The sequence below is a fragment of the Megalops cyprinoides genome, chromosome 16 (assembly GCF_013368585.1).
Source record: "Megalops cyprinoides isolate fMegCyp1 chromosome 16, fMegCyp1.pri, whole genome shotgun sequence".
Taxonomy (NCBI): domain Eukaryota; kingdom Metazoa; phylum Chordata; class Actinopteri; order Elopiformes; family Megalopidae; genus Megalops; species Megalops cyprinoides.
This window is the reverse complement of record NC_050598.1, coordinates 9852484-9867580: the sequence shown is the minus strand read 5'-3', so window position 1 is coordinate 9867580 and position 15097 is coordinate 9852484. Positions and strand designations below refer to the sequence as shown.

General features: G+C 41.6%; 1 protein-coding gene across 1 annotated transcript; it reads right to left on the bottom strand.

Annotated features, from left to right (window-relative positions):
• Positions 1-262: 262 nt before the first annotated feature.
• Positions 263-3390, bottom strand: il12ba (interleukin 12Ba). Its single transcript, XM_036548476.1, has 6 exons — positions 3294-3390; positions 2775-3038; positions 2217-2319; positions 1537-1715; positions 519-694; positions 263-376 (listed from the first exon to the last, which is right to left on the bottom strand). The coding sequence occupies exons 1-6, from the start codon at positions 3388-3390 to the stop codon at positions 263-265; spliced, it is 933 nt and encodes a 310-aa protein (XP_036404369.1).
• Positions 3391-15097: the final 11707 nt, after the last annotated feature.

The following is a 15097-nucleotide window of genomic DNA, read 5'->3' as shown; positions in this document are numbered from 1 at the left end:
ATAACATTGTGCCCCCATTCAGAGATGAATCAGTAGTATTGTATTAATTCTCTGCCATACATTGAATCTTTGTTTTTGTGGTGTGTGACTCAGATCCTTAAAATATATGGCTGGGCCCTGGTTGTAAATCTAAAAGAAGTTGAAGAATTAACTATGACACGTTTAATACTTGACCCCTTTGTGTCAACAACTGTTTCAAACACATGCTCCTCAGCCCATGTTGCTACCCAGAGGGTGACCTGTCATTTTAACGACCCTCCACTCACTTATACTGGCTCCAGTCGCTCCAGGTTGAGTTACACAGCGCGTCTTGCGCCCTGATGCAGAAGACGAAGCCCTCTCTGACTGTCCACCGGCAGCTCTGTGTGGTGTGTAGCTACGTGAACACAGAGAGAGAGAGAATTAAAAAATAATATCCAGCACCATCATGACAGCAAAGCCTGGAAATAGGTCACAATCCAACTTCCGAGCTCCTCAAAGATCGAGCACTCTCCTTCTCTGTTTGAGGTTATCCTTACCTCCACCCTTTTGTTTCTCTGGCACCCGGACTCGCACTCACAGTTCTTCTTCCGGGGGATCACTTTCACTTGGAACGTGAGGGGGAAGTAGGAGTTGGGACTGCTCCACGTCTCGGGGTACCCCCACTCGAAGGTGCCCTTGTCCGCTTTTGTGATCTTGATTTTGTCTGGCTTCACTAATACATCAGGAGACAAGACAAAAGACTCTGAACCTAACCGCTATACAACTTCATTTGAGCAAGTATCTTGGCATCCATAATGAGGAGACATACCACACAGGTTCCACGCACTGCACTTGGAGAATAAGTGTGACCTCATTATACTTTAATGGCCTGTTACATGTGTATGTGGCAGCGTGCACTGTTCTGCACTAACACCTTTTTTCCAACTGTTTTTTTTTCTATAACCAAAGTACAGAATATGCTGGAACTCATTCTTTTTTGACAGATGTGAAAACGCAGTAACTAAAAGCAGTTATCAGAGTGTATGAAGATGCAAGGCTTGGTGCAACAGTAAGGAGCAGTGATGGATCTGATTGTTTCAGGGGCACTGCTTTTGTACCCTTGGGAAAAGCACATAAAAAATTGTCCAGCTATATAAATGGATAACCGTAAACACTGTTAGTTGAATAAGTTGAATAAGAAAATTAAGGTTTCACATTGGATTAATTGGGACTGATCAGAAGTCAGATAAACCTACAAACACATACAAAGATATTCCTGTTACCAACTTGTGTATGAAATTTGCTGCCATCATATTAAAAGAATATTTCTGTTTAGGAAAGAAAGTACTACAAAAATTACAAGGTGTGAATTTCATGCTTCCAGTCATGAATACCAGACCATTTATGAACGCACTCTCCGCTTAAAAATGTGCCAAGCCCTTTGAGAGATATCTTGAACAATCATGGACTAAGCCGAGCGCTGCTCAAATAGGTGATTCATATTACCGATGCAATAATGTGTTATTAGAACCGGGTTAAGTGACAGTTAAGTGATTTTGCAAAATGATGGCTCACCTATTTCTGTGATGTAGAAGCGCCGGGAATATTCCTCCACCCTGTACTTGTTCTTAACGTACACCGTTAGGTTGATTCGCTCCGTCTCCTCAGAGTAAGGGCAGTGGGTGTGGTCTTGGCAGGTGATGGAAAGTCGGCTTTTATCCAGAGAGCAGGTGATGTTGCTCGTCACTGAAGACCTGCAAAAGGAGAGTGAGTCTGTGGGTAACTGTTTGAGTTTCTGCTTAGATCATGCACAGGAGGACTGTGAAAACTGAGAAAAAGCACTCACTATAGTTATATCTTCCTCAGAGCCAGCACACTGTAAATGCAGTTTAAGTGCACATTTGTGTAATTACATGAAGTTTTTGTTTGGGTTGGCTGAGTTTTGAGTTTGAGTTTAACTGAATTTGGGTTTGGGTTGGGGGTAGAACTAACATTATTCAAACGACCAGCTCAAATACATTAACTCCTAACTTCATCTTCCCCTTAGTTATTAACAGAATAGAGATAACAGAATGGAGATAATAACTATGCATGTATCACACTTGGAATAAACACAGGATCAGACGTTCATTGTATTTTTACTTACACATCAATGTACATGTTCTACTATGTGATATGCTTTTTTAAAATGGGAGTACTATTTCGTGCACTATATCCCTAAACCTTAATTAATAAAACTCAATAAAATATCTTACCGAGCAGCTCTCACTAGCACAACATTCCCATTCCTGGAGCGACTCCACTTCCAGGAACATTGAAAAGCCCCGCTGTAATTTCTCGATGAACACTGAATATAGTCTGTGTTCAAAAAGACAAACATAAACATCTAATCATTCACAGCAAATGTATGTGAGTGGATTCTTCCATGTCCAAGCGCATGGCATCTATCTGGTAAAAACCCAGGAATGTGAAAGATGCAGCAGAGACACTTAATCAAATATTGACTGACAGACAGAATGATTCCGATTGATTACATTTTCCCATCCATTTGTTATTAAGACAACTCACTAAAGGGCAGGGTTCCCTTCGAATTTAGGATTACATTACATTACATTACATGCATTTAGCAGATGCTCTTATCCAGAGAGACTTCCAGCACAACAGTACATAAATGTATCCATTCAAGTTAAAATGGATTCAACCTCCAATCCATTTAGAAATGTGTCCAGACCACTCATGGTAAGATCTGTCTTGACCACGCACCCCTCAACCCACCCACCCCTAGCCCCCCAGCCTCTCTCTGTCCAGGGTACCTGTGTCATGTGACTTCTCCAAGATTCTCCTCTCCGTACCCTGCACCAGCACCAGGGTGTGGTTGAGGAAAGACCCCGCGTGGCCGTGGCAGGTGTAGTTCCCTCCCAGCATTTCCTCCACCGTCACCACGATCTGGTTCCCCCGCCCCACCTGCGTGCCGTTGTTCTTCCAGATGATGTCCTTGTCCCCGTAGGCGTCCCCGCACCGCAACGGGACATCGACTTTGGAGACGGCCTGCGCCAGGTTCACGTCCACAACGATAACTTTGGGAGCACAGAGAAAGAGCAGTTTGGTATCGCGCACAAGGCGTACAACATACAATCTGATAACGGATTTATATCTGTAAAATATCCAGGTGTGTAAATGGATAACATATAAAAACTATAACCTATGGAAGTCGGTCAGGATAAGAGCATCTGTTAAATGACAAAAATGTAATGTAATGCTTAAACTACATACAGAAACAGATCAAGAGATTCTAATCCAAGTACAGAAACGGAAAGAAACAAAAACCATACCATTTGGTTTAAGTACCCAGTAGTTTTGGGTCTGCTGTTTGTTGCCCTTCACAGAATGCAGGGTGAGAAGATAAAGGCTCACTAATACCAAATTCATCTAACAGAAAAAAGAAAGCAACAAATACAGTACTCTGAGATTCTGAATAAATCTTGCATTTCAAATATCTCACCCAAATTGCTACAGCATTTAGTCACTGCAGAAGAAGAGAATTCTGCCCTGCTAAAAGACCCAGAAGAACAGACATAGACACTATACCCCACATGGACAACATATGCCCATGTAACATAGCCATAGATTAAGGCATTTAAAAAGATTGTGCTGGGTATTAGTAGTGCTATCATCAGGTTATGATGTTTAGATGGTAAGACTAAAAGGTTTTGTCAAACTAAGCAGATGTAAACAGATGTGTCCTCTCTTTTAGCAAAAATTAAGATAACTATTACAATGTTACATGGCAGCTATATTAAGATGCTTATATCAACTATTATAATGCTAGATTTAAAGCGATAAAGTTGTTAAACTGAAATAATATTGATTATTTGCAGAGAATAAATGTAAATGAACTAATAAAACTAAACTAAAAAGTTCCTGCAAATTGCTTTGTAATTCTTCAAAGACAATATCTTAAATAATTTACAGTACTTTTCAATTATTTTGTTAAACTCAATTTTAATCATGACAACAGAAAAGTAATACATAACAAGTGTACATTTTAATAGAGCTTACCTTTGCAGAGATATGCACGTGCTTCTGATCCTGATTGTGAAGTTTTTGTTGTTGTCATGTGTGAACACTTGGTACTTATATACGAGTAAAACAGAAGGGCGAAAATCCCAGAAGCACAGAAATCCCGGCTACGTTATGATAGAGGAACTAATGGGGGCAAGAGAGAATACACTTTAAAGTGAGCTCGTGTATCTGGACCTTGTACTGTCCGGCTGTCTCAGACCTATTGACATTTTCATTTCAGGAAAGTAAAAGGTTTCCAGTGTAGTATCTGTGAGTCAGAAAAATGTGGCTGACCAGACCAAACATAGTTGCACTGGGTGTTCTTAAAGTACCCTTACATCCGGTATGCTGGATGAAGTAACATCTATACTTGACTGATTATTTTAATATTCACATATCAGATTTAATGCTTACATTGTAAAGTGGGCAACTGCTTTGTTTGGTTTGCTCTAGATTCCTCCTATTATGTAATCGAAACACTGTAAGAACTGTTGCCATCCTGAAAATCAATATACTGGGACAGGATTGTTAGATGTTTAGATTGTCAAATATAAATCTAAAATATTAACAAAGTACAGATTAGAAACAGTTGTGCAATTATGAATTTAAATGCAATATCCAAGTAAGTGGAGTAAATAAATTCAATGGGGTTTAACAGGGCCATCTGCGTACAATGCAATAAAATGGAGTATGCAATTATTTGATCCGATGTAATGGATGTAAAAGGAAAAAAAAGGTAGAAACGAATCAGCTAAAGGTGTTCTCGAGGTGATTTTACAAATCGTGGCTTAATCTTGAATAGAACGCCTGCAAAGTCAAAAATCTGAGAAAGTATTTTTGTAAACGAAGAACGACCGTGCAAATGAAATGGGTACACAGCTGGGAAAAAAACAGAAATGACGTGGTGTGTTTTTAGGTGATGTGATTTACTATAAATTATAATTGCGGCTCCAGCGTATGACCTGAATGCCCAAACAAAACCGCACAATCCATTGTTGCCGTTGTCTGGTGCACGCTTTAGCTTTATCAACGTGGTTATTCCAGTGATGTAACTCAAGGAAACAAAAGCTCCACAGGAGCTTCCTCTTAGCCCCGCGGAGATATGTAAAAGGAAGTTGTGAGATACCAGGTCTATGAGGCATACAGGTACAGAGTTACAATAACAAAAACAACGGAGCAGGGAAAAGAAGAAAAGACCAACACTGGAATTTCCGATGGCACTTCGTTCGCACCACAGAGGCAGATAGGTCCTCACGTTAATGGTTATGGTTATGGTTAAACTGCAAATCATCAACAAGGAGAGTATTGAAGAGAATACAATATACCATTCATATTCTGATAACAAATTAAGATTATTTCATAATGTGTCTATCGGTCTGTTGTTCTATCATGATAGACAGATAGATGCACAGACATATAAAGAGACAGCATTTTCATTATGAAAGTGCAATCCTACAATGATTCCCCCGTTTAGGGAAAATGGCCAAAACAAACAACCTATTCAGCCAATTAAAAAAAAAAAAACAGTCGTGAAATTCCCACTGATCGTTCAGTCACCTCTGGCATAGTTACAATGGGGAACATCCTACAAGGCCACTTATCGAACACAGCTGACAAGGGGACTGGGACGCAGAGAGGAGACGCAGAGCCGCTTTTGCAGGTGGGAGGAGGAGAAAAGACCCGCAGCGTCAGAGTTATGGCTCGAAGATCACATGGCACCTTCGTGTTGTTACTGTCACTCCAAATATTCGGCAAGTGTTCGTCTCTGGCAGGAAAATAGGAAGTTGGGAGGAGAGGGACCCGAGAAAAGAGGATCTGATACGACCATGATCATGTGGAAACGCTGTCAAGTGGAATAAAGCCCCAGCAGCCTCAGTCGCCGTGTTGCCAGAGTCTTGTTAAAATGCAGTGTAGTCACGGGGTTTATGTGACTAATGGTCACCTACTGATTCTGCAATATCCAACTTATTCTGCACAAACACTTGTTCAGCCTTTGTTTGCGCCTTGTCTTGATGAAAACTAATGTCTATCCACACGGTCAATTTGTTGCTGTGTGATTACAGAAAAAGATATATAAGATATACAGAAATTTACAGAAAAAGACAATATCACAAATACAATGGGTAATTAGCTGCTGACTGGTACTGATATTCAGTTAAGTAATTGCTTGACAAATTGATTGATTTATAAAGCAAACAAACTAACAGTAAATTCTGAGAGAGAAAATAATTTAAAAGGTAAAAATTCTGCTTTCTGTGTTTTTAAGCTAACCAGCTGTCATTATAGACATTTATTAATGAATTATTGAATGAGGCAGCAATTCCCTTTCAAATATCTGTTTCATTTTTTTTCATTTTTCTGTGTAACAACGTCAACTCTGAAGGAGGCATCTGGAAAAACTGTACAGGCCTACACATTCATTGTGGCATGTGCTTTGGCAAATCTGAGACTATTGACACAAGAACTTTAATCACTTAGTTTTGATTAGAGATTTTGTGGCTGAGAGGTGGCATGGTGGGCTCAGGCCGTCAGGAAGACCTTCCATCCAACAGTGTCCAGGGCAGGGATGTCGCAAGTTCAATATCGCAGTGATAACCCAGGCATCTTGTGCATTGAGGCAGGTAAATGATAATGAGGCAGGTAAATTAGCAGGAGGCAGAACTGCGGGAGCACCTGTTGCTCAGATGGAATGAGGGATAGAGAAACAGATAGAGAGAGAGTGAGAGAGAGAGAGTGAGTAGGGGGTAGTGGTTATCACATAACAACATAATCACCAAGGAATGCAATTGCAGAGTACAATTCTGCAGCAGTGTAACCTGTCTAAACAGAAAAAAAAACTACAGAGACATACAAATGGAGGTGAGCAGTGAGGCTGTGACAGTTCAAGACTGTCCCATGCCATTCAGGGCAGGAATCTGATAAAAACTAGGAATGATGCGACAGCAAGGACACCTCTTAGCAGCAGACATTGTCTATAGCCACGAACCACCCTCCTCCACAGACCCACAACCACTGCAACAACAGAGATTCAATCCAGACTTGAGATTATGTTTGCTTCCTGGGTAGAACATATTTTACTGGTTGCGAGGGTTGCAATGTTAGAATCAGTGTAAAATGGTCACTTTTTGCTCTTATAAGGATTCTAAAAGCAGCATTTTATACAAGTTGCAGAGCATTTAAGGTTCAGTTGAAAATCCTAAAAATAGGGTATTACAACAGTCGAATCAAGGTGTAATGATGTTTCTCTACATCTCCACTGGAAAGAAAAGGTCTCATTTTTGGCAATATTTCCAGCGTTGAAAAAATGCCAGTCACAAAATATTTTTGTATGAGCTTAAATTAGGGTCAGTTGTAACCCCAAGATCGTAAGTATGTTCAGAGTGGCTGAGTGACAGCACAGGTCAAGGATCACATTTGCCATGATGTTATTGGAGTTTGTAGGATAATCATTTCTGCATTGCCTGTATTTAGAATCCAAGTGTTAGGCATCATCAAAAGTTTTTTGTCCTTGAGGCATGCTTCAAGTCTGGAAATCCTCACTAGGCTATAGCAATATATACAGTCTCTGTGTATCACCTGTTTGGAAATGAACATTTATTCTCCAAGCCGCAGAATGCAGAAGGGCCCTAGGAACAAACCTTGCGGGTCGGTGGACTTAATTTTAGATAAACTGGAAGTGTCCTCAGCTGTGTTTTACAATAATACACAAGTTAAATGGGTTCAATTTTATGTGCTTGCAGGGCTGGCAGAGCTATTGGTACCCAGGTTTAACCCTCTGCTTCTGCCTGCTGTACTTCCCTGTTACAGCTTCATCCTTTTTTTGTCAGTTTCTCCTTGAGTGTATCACTGAAATCACTGAAATACCTAATTTTCCGAACATTCCAAATGTGATTTCCCACAATCTAAGAAGAAAAGCTAAACTATAACTAGGAAAAAAAAAAGACAAAAAATATATATGTGTATCAATGCAGAACTGGAATGCCTTTCAGAATATTTCAGGACATGTAACATATGTGAGATATGTTAGTTCTGCCAGCTAGTTAAAACAAAATAAATATAGGGGGTTCATTTTTTGGAATGTGCTTGTGTAAATAACCCCAAAGAACATAATCATATATCATTAATCTACAGATTAATACACTAACAAAACTACTTTACTGAACTACTTCTGAACAGCTGCCACCCTTCATTTATTTGTGAATGTTCTCTCATTACCCTGTAGATTAATCAGTGATCAGTGAAAGGACACCGTTCTTTTGGTTACCCTTTTCCACCCATCCAAGCACTGCCATGCTTTCAGGTTCAGGCTTTCTTTTGTTCCACAACAGTGCCTTTGCTGTTTGTACAGTTTCAGACACTTTCAACAAGGGCCCCATCACTGTGTGTTTACGGCTTCTTCAGAAATTGACGTACAGAGACCAACCTGGGATCAGTGACCGCAGGGACGGTGAATGTGTGTGTACGTGGCTGTGTTCAAGTGGGAGCAGACAAGTGAGAAAAGTGAAACGCGAGCTTTCTCGTCAAAACCCACAGAGCGATACAGAGAAAAGAAGAAGAACATGACGAGTCCGCTCGAGCGCACTGAAGGTACTGCTTACACGCACGTGTCCTTGAGCCATCGCACATGGCCTTTAAATGACACAAAGCCCTATGGACTCAGATGTGCGGAGGCTGGCGATTCTGAAAGCTTTTCTTCAGCTGAGGAAGCAGTCACATTGAGAAAGAGTCATTTCCTTTGCCTCACAGCTTTCCTTCAAACAGCTCCTCGCTGACCGTCAAACTGCAATGATCTCATGATAACTGCCTCGATGGTCTCCAGAAGTAAAACTATAATCTCCTTTCAGTGTATTCTAAGTAAAAATACTGACGGTCCGTGTGCTCTTTTTTTGGGGAAGTCTTGCACAGCAGCTGACCCGGCATTCGTCGAAACTTTAAGGAACAAAAAAAGAATGACACAAGGCCTTTGCGGCTCAAGTCTCGTTAACCTTTCGATAACCTCGTTATCCTTTTCTTATCCGAGATTGCAAGGACAGCGAGGTGCAGGACAAAAAGGCACAGCATGGGAAAAGCCCCCTCTGATGGAATGTGGTGAAAGCTGTGTGCGCTCGCCGCAGTCAAATCACCATTACCTGTGATAGAGACCAGCGTTTTTTGGCACGGCAGGCATGTGTTGAAGGGCACAGGAAAGCACTGAAAACATACACAGGTCCCTTGCAGAGTGACGGGTCAGCCCCTCTTTATGACTCAAAGACATTTGTACTTTCAATAATGAAATCAAGGCAGAAAACGAAACGTACATGCACATGCACGCGCGTGCGCGCACACACGCGCACACACATGCGCACACATGCACAAGCACACACACACGCACGCACACACACACACACACACACACACACACACACACACAGAGGTGTTCCCCTGTTGTTGTCAGGGAATCAGATGAGGATAAGACACATAGCGTGGTTTTCCCCTCCACTGGTTGCAGGTCACACTTCAAGGTCAATGTCTTCCATTCAACCTACACACAAACATGGAGAGAGAATGTCCCTGATTCTTCTGTGTTCACGCTAACATACACAAAGGCTCTAACAATAACACGCCTGTGTTAATGAAGAGTATTCAGTTATGAAAATATGCATACTGTAAAATGTAAGGGTCCTCTGGCTGGTTGGAGATCATATTAGTGAGAAGTGACTTCACCTGTAAAATTGTAAGAAAACGAAGGAACTGGTCATATGATGTAAAGTTAGCAAAATGGCTACTCCTTTGGAAGCCATTGCGAAAGATATTTTACTTCCTCATGTTTTTCAGATTTCAGAAAGCAAGCAAAGAAATAAAAAAAAATACCAGGCTCATGAAAAGTCACACAGTGCTATGACAACAGAATGACAACAAAAAAAGAACAGTAAACAATTACTAGGTATTAAACCTCTTTGTAGAGTGTCGGTTCACACAGGAATCAGAAACAGTTACAAAAAATCACATAATTGCCGTGCTTCCCTTTGACTGGCATCTTTGGCGCCGCTAAGCCGGGCTAGGCTTTGCGGTGGGGTGATCACGAGGCTGGAGTCTGTGCTGATTCAGTGAAGGGCCACGCGGTCGTAAAAGGAGCGCTTGGGGGTCATGAACACAGCACTAGGGGTCATGAACGGAACGAAGCCTTCCTAAACAAAGGAGGGAGTGCGTAAACAGAGCAGATAGAAGAGGCTGCCGTGAGACTCTGGGATAGTGGATCCAGCTCCATATTAGTATGCGGCTCGTATCCAGCTATTAAAAGCACATGCCAGTGTCGCTTCAGTCGTAATCTATTTAGGCACGCCTGTGGTTCAGTGGCCCACTATTGCGTTACCAAGCAAGGATTTTATGAATGGAGCCTCTGCTCACATCTTTGTGAGGCTTGCGGCCAGCCTCTGTTATGTTTCTGTGATGGTGCCATCTTGTTTGCACCTGTTTGCCATTTCTCTCCATCTATCATTTGTCAGCAGGATAACACTTTCTCAATATTCTTAAATATTCTCTACATTTTCCATGTTTTGCTAATGGCATTATGGCCATTTTTGAAATTTGTTAATAATAAGCTTTTAAAACACTCTCTTTGTCTTTATCGTCTCTACCTCCATGTTTTAATTGCTTTGTTACAGCCACCAGCTAGGATTAATGCACTGTGAGCATTCACAGTGGTGGCCTTCCTTTGTGGGGAGGCACCGAGTTCACTCAGAGGGTCAGACTGTAATGGAAGCCTCTCGCTGGCACTGGCGCGGTGGGCGGGAAAGGCCATGTCACCTCATCTTCAACTGCAGGCCTGGGCCGCAGAGTGCGGTGCACATTAAGGCCTAGTCCACACGTACACGGGTATTTTTTAAAACGTAGCTTTTTCTACGCGTTTTGGCCTTTCGTTCACACGCAAACTGCGTTTTAGGTCACTGAAAACGGACCTTTTGCAAAACTCCATCCGGAAACTCATGTACATGTACTCCATGTACAGAAACTCCGTTTTCAGTGTTGACCACTAGATTGAAGAACAGAGGCGTCAGAATGCGCTACGGAGGTCACTGCTACATCCAGCACTCCCATTCTCGGTGCAATGGTATTGAGATTAAAGTAAGATAGAAGAAAAAACATCAAATGCCATTTCTGTTTTTATATAATATTTTTCTTCCTTTGAAATCATGGGTATGAATAATTATGAAAAGCTACTTTATTCTGTCCATCCAATGTGTTTTCATGTGGACAGAGATTTTTTTTTAAAACAGTGCTTGTGTGGATGGGATTTTTTTAAGAACGAAGGAGGAAAACCCCCATTTTAAAAAATACTCGTATACATGTGGACTTGGCCTAAAACCGTTTCTCCTGCTGTTAATGAGCTGTGGGGTCACACCTACCCCGTAATAACACAGCAATACAGTAACACAGTGAAACTCTGCGTCTGTGCCCTGAAACCTCAGGACCAATGTGCTTCAACAAGCGACCGCGCTTCCCTAAATAAACTAAAACACACAGCCCATATCCCCCACACAAGGAACACAGATTATCAAATGACAAAAAAAATGAAAAGCAAACGTGGCTGTCTTTAGAGGAGTCCTACAGTGATCGCTTCGGTGACGAATACTGACGAATACTCAACAGTTCTCAGGTTTCATGAGGTGCCGTATAAGCAAAAGTGTTTATTTTTATCCACATATGTTTACCGAGTGCTTTTGCTTCAAAAGCCCACAGTTCAGGACAGCTTCAAGTGTAGGAGAGAAGGGCTTTCACTGTAGCAAAAGAAATCTTATAATCTAGGGAAAGGAAGCTTTCGATCTAGTAGAATTAAGTGTCAATAACCTGGAGGTCTGGCATACATGTTTGTAACATAGTAGTATGGGGCAGGACTTGTAACCAAAAGGTTAAAAAAGGTTCAGTCCCCTGCTGTTGTACCCTTGGGCAAGGTAGTTAACCCAGAATTGCCTCAGTAAATATCTGGCTGTATTAATGGGTAACATGTAAAAAATTGTAACCTATGTAAGTTACTCTGGATAAGAGCATCTGCTAAAAGCCAATAGTGTACTTTAATGTAACGGAATGTTCCCATGTGGCTAGTTTTGTCATGATACTGCCTATTTCCCCTACACACACTTGTAGAGGCTGTGGTTCCCTCCCCACCTCATCCCATGAGTGCCAGCTCATGAAGCAGCTGTGGTCAGATACGTCCATCTAAACACGACCGGTCCATGATCTGGTCTTTGTCTCTAACTGTATGCTGTCTCTAACTGTATCTCTGTGTCTGAAGGTGCATTGACTCCAACCTTCTCGAATGGTGTACTGGAACCATCATTTGACTTTAGAATCACAGATACTTACAACAAGGGAAGATATCCATCTCAAGGGCTCTGTTTGAGATCTAGAATGAGCGGTGCTCCACACTGCTCTATGGGGAAGTACTGGGGACAGCAGTCTCGTGCAGTGGTAAGGAGCAGCGCTTACAAGCCAAAGGTTAATTCCCAGGTGGTTGCCGATACAATTCCCAGGTGGGATACCACTGTTGTACTCTTGGGCAAGGTACTTCACCTGAGCCTAACCTCATTAAATATCCAGCTGTATGAATAGATAACATGGAACAAAATCTAGGCACATAAAACAGTTTCAGTGAAAAATGCGAAGTACTGTGCCACTGAGGGAGACGATCTTTCTTTTCTCCCCACTAGAGGTCAGAAGAGGTACCAATTTTTTCCACAGAAGTGCTTCACCTATGCGCCTCCTCTCTGACATTTGACTTTCAGACTTTAGGCAAAAGCACCAGTGGTGATGGGGGAATTTTCAGTTTCATTGACCATGCCTTTGCCAAAAAACAGGATTACATCAAGAAGGATAAAACTTTTGACTGCGCAATGACTGCGTAATTCTGTATAAAACAGAAATAAGACTTTCAGATGGCATGTCTGCTGAGGATAAGAAATGAAAGAAAAACACGAGTGTTCACTGGCCTCATTGTGGCATTGTGGTAAAGGAACTGGGCAGAAGGTTAAAGGCTGTGAAATGTAAGCTCCTGTTCACATGAATAAACCAAGACAGACTTAACAATGAGCTCATTCATATTTGAGTTGTGCGTTTGCACTATCAAGGCAAGGAGAAAAGAGCTACACGTCGGACTTCCAACTGAAACACTTAGCACTTCATTGGATGCTGCGGTCAGCATATACAGACACAGTCCACAACAGAGCGTTTCTCTGTGACTTTTAGAGAAGAGGAATCGCTATGAACTCAGCCGAACCACCAAAGTGATCGGTCAATCAGTCGAAGAACCTCCGCATCCTGCATTTGTCCAATAACACACCAAAGTCTCAGAATGCGTTCCATTTATTCAGTTTTAAAGGAAAAGTAACGCTGGTCTGATGATGACGGTGATTATAATTATACAGAAAACAATATGAAACTAGGACAGTAAAAAAAAAAAAAAAAAAAAAACAACAATCTCACAAACAAGTCTTGAGTTCGAGCCAGTCCAACCAGCAACAGCATTTATTCTACACTGTTCAAGGCACATGCATGTGTTTGTCATGTTTATTGTTACCGTCACCTTCTTCAAAAAAAAGTCAACCCAGTAAATGTACTAAGTGGTAAAATGACTTATATATTGCCTGTGTCTTAACTGGACAATTTGAAAGGAATGCACATGTAAAAATACCAGAATGTTATCCCAATAAAATGGAAAGGAATAACAAAAAAATTAATTTCAAAACACATCTGTGAAATATTTAATCATTTGTGACATATATTTTCCTTTTTCCTGGGACAGATGTTTTGTCTTCACGCTTTGAAAAAATCATTAGAAAATAAAGCGTAGAAATAATAACACACGGAGGGACTTGTACATTTGATCATTCCATTTGAACAGCTACATTCACAGTAGAGAAGATTTTTGCTGCCTTGCGGCCACACCTGCCCATCCTCTCCGAAATCAACCAATCGGGACGCTGCACTTGTGAACCCTTAAAAACCCCAACACACTCACACACAAACACACTAAGCTCATGTATATGGAGACATACACACACACATACAGCAAATCTAATACTGGTAGACTCCCTCATTTTTCTCGATGGTAGCCCCCCATACCCTCAACATGCTAATGCAACCGCTAGCACGCAATCCACTGACATTCACTCAATCATACACACTCTGCAAGTGCGTCGAAAAAGCACATTCACTCGCACTCTCATCCTGCTCAATCACTCTCTCCCTCACACATACACGACAGACAGATTGTATTGGTTTTCTTCATTACTCATGGATGTATGCACAACGGCAATGATTTGCTTACTGGGGAGATTGTACTATACTGTGCCAGAGACATTGCTCGTACTTACAACAAACACAAAAGTTAGGTGCCTTTTTTTTTCCTGCCGTCCTATAGCGAACTGGTCCTGAGCAGCATAATTCAGCGTGTCTTACAGACAGCAAATTCATTACAAGACCAGGAGACAGAACCACCTGGCGGGGGAGGTAAAATCACCCTTGAGCGCAACCGCTTACAGACTGGAGCACAGGGCACATAGTGAGACTGGTGGTAATATCTTCACAGATCTTTACTTCCTTAAGACTTCCTGGAGATCTCTCGATGTTGTTATAATCGGTTAACAACTGTGTGTAATACCAGTCCCCCCCCCCCCCCCCCCCACCCAAATTTAACAGGCCACTTTCTGCCCAAAACTTCAACAGGTGAAGCATTATTTCGTTTTTGACCGTCCCCTTCCCTTGGATTGCCCTTGGCAGTGGATGCGTCCCCTGATACAGAGGCCCTGGTTCACGATTGCTCATTGTGTGCTTTTGTTGACATTAATGTCACCAGGAAAACTGGCTCGATAACAAGTGAAGTTTAAAAAAACACTTCTCGCCCCCGTAAAAAGTCCCCCATCTCAGCACAATGGTAAATCCTATTTTCTGAGCGGTGAAAAAATTGAAAAAGATTCCAAAAAAACATTTATTTTTTGTCAGAGACACCCCGCCCCCTTCCCATTTACGGTATTTTCTTTTTTTCCAGATCTTTTTGGTTGTTCATTTTTCCTCAAAAACACAACAGACACAAACAAAA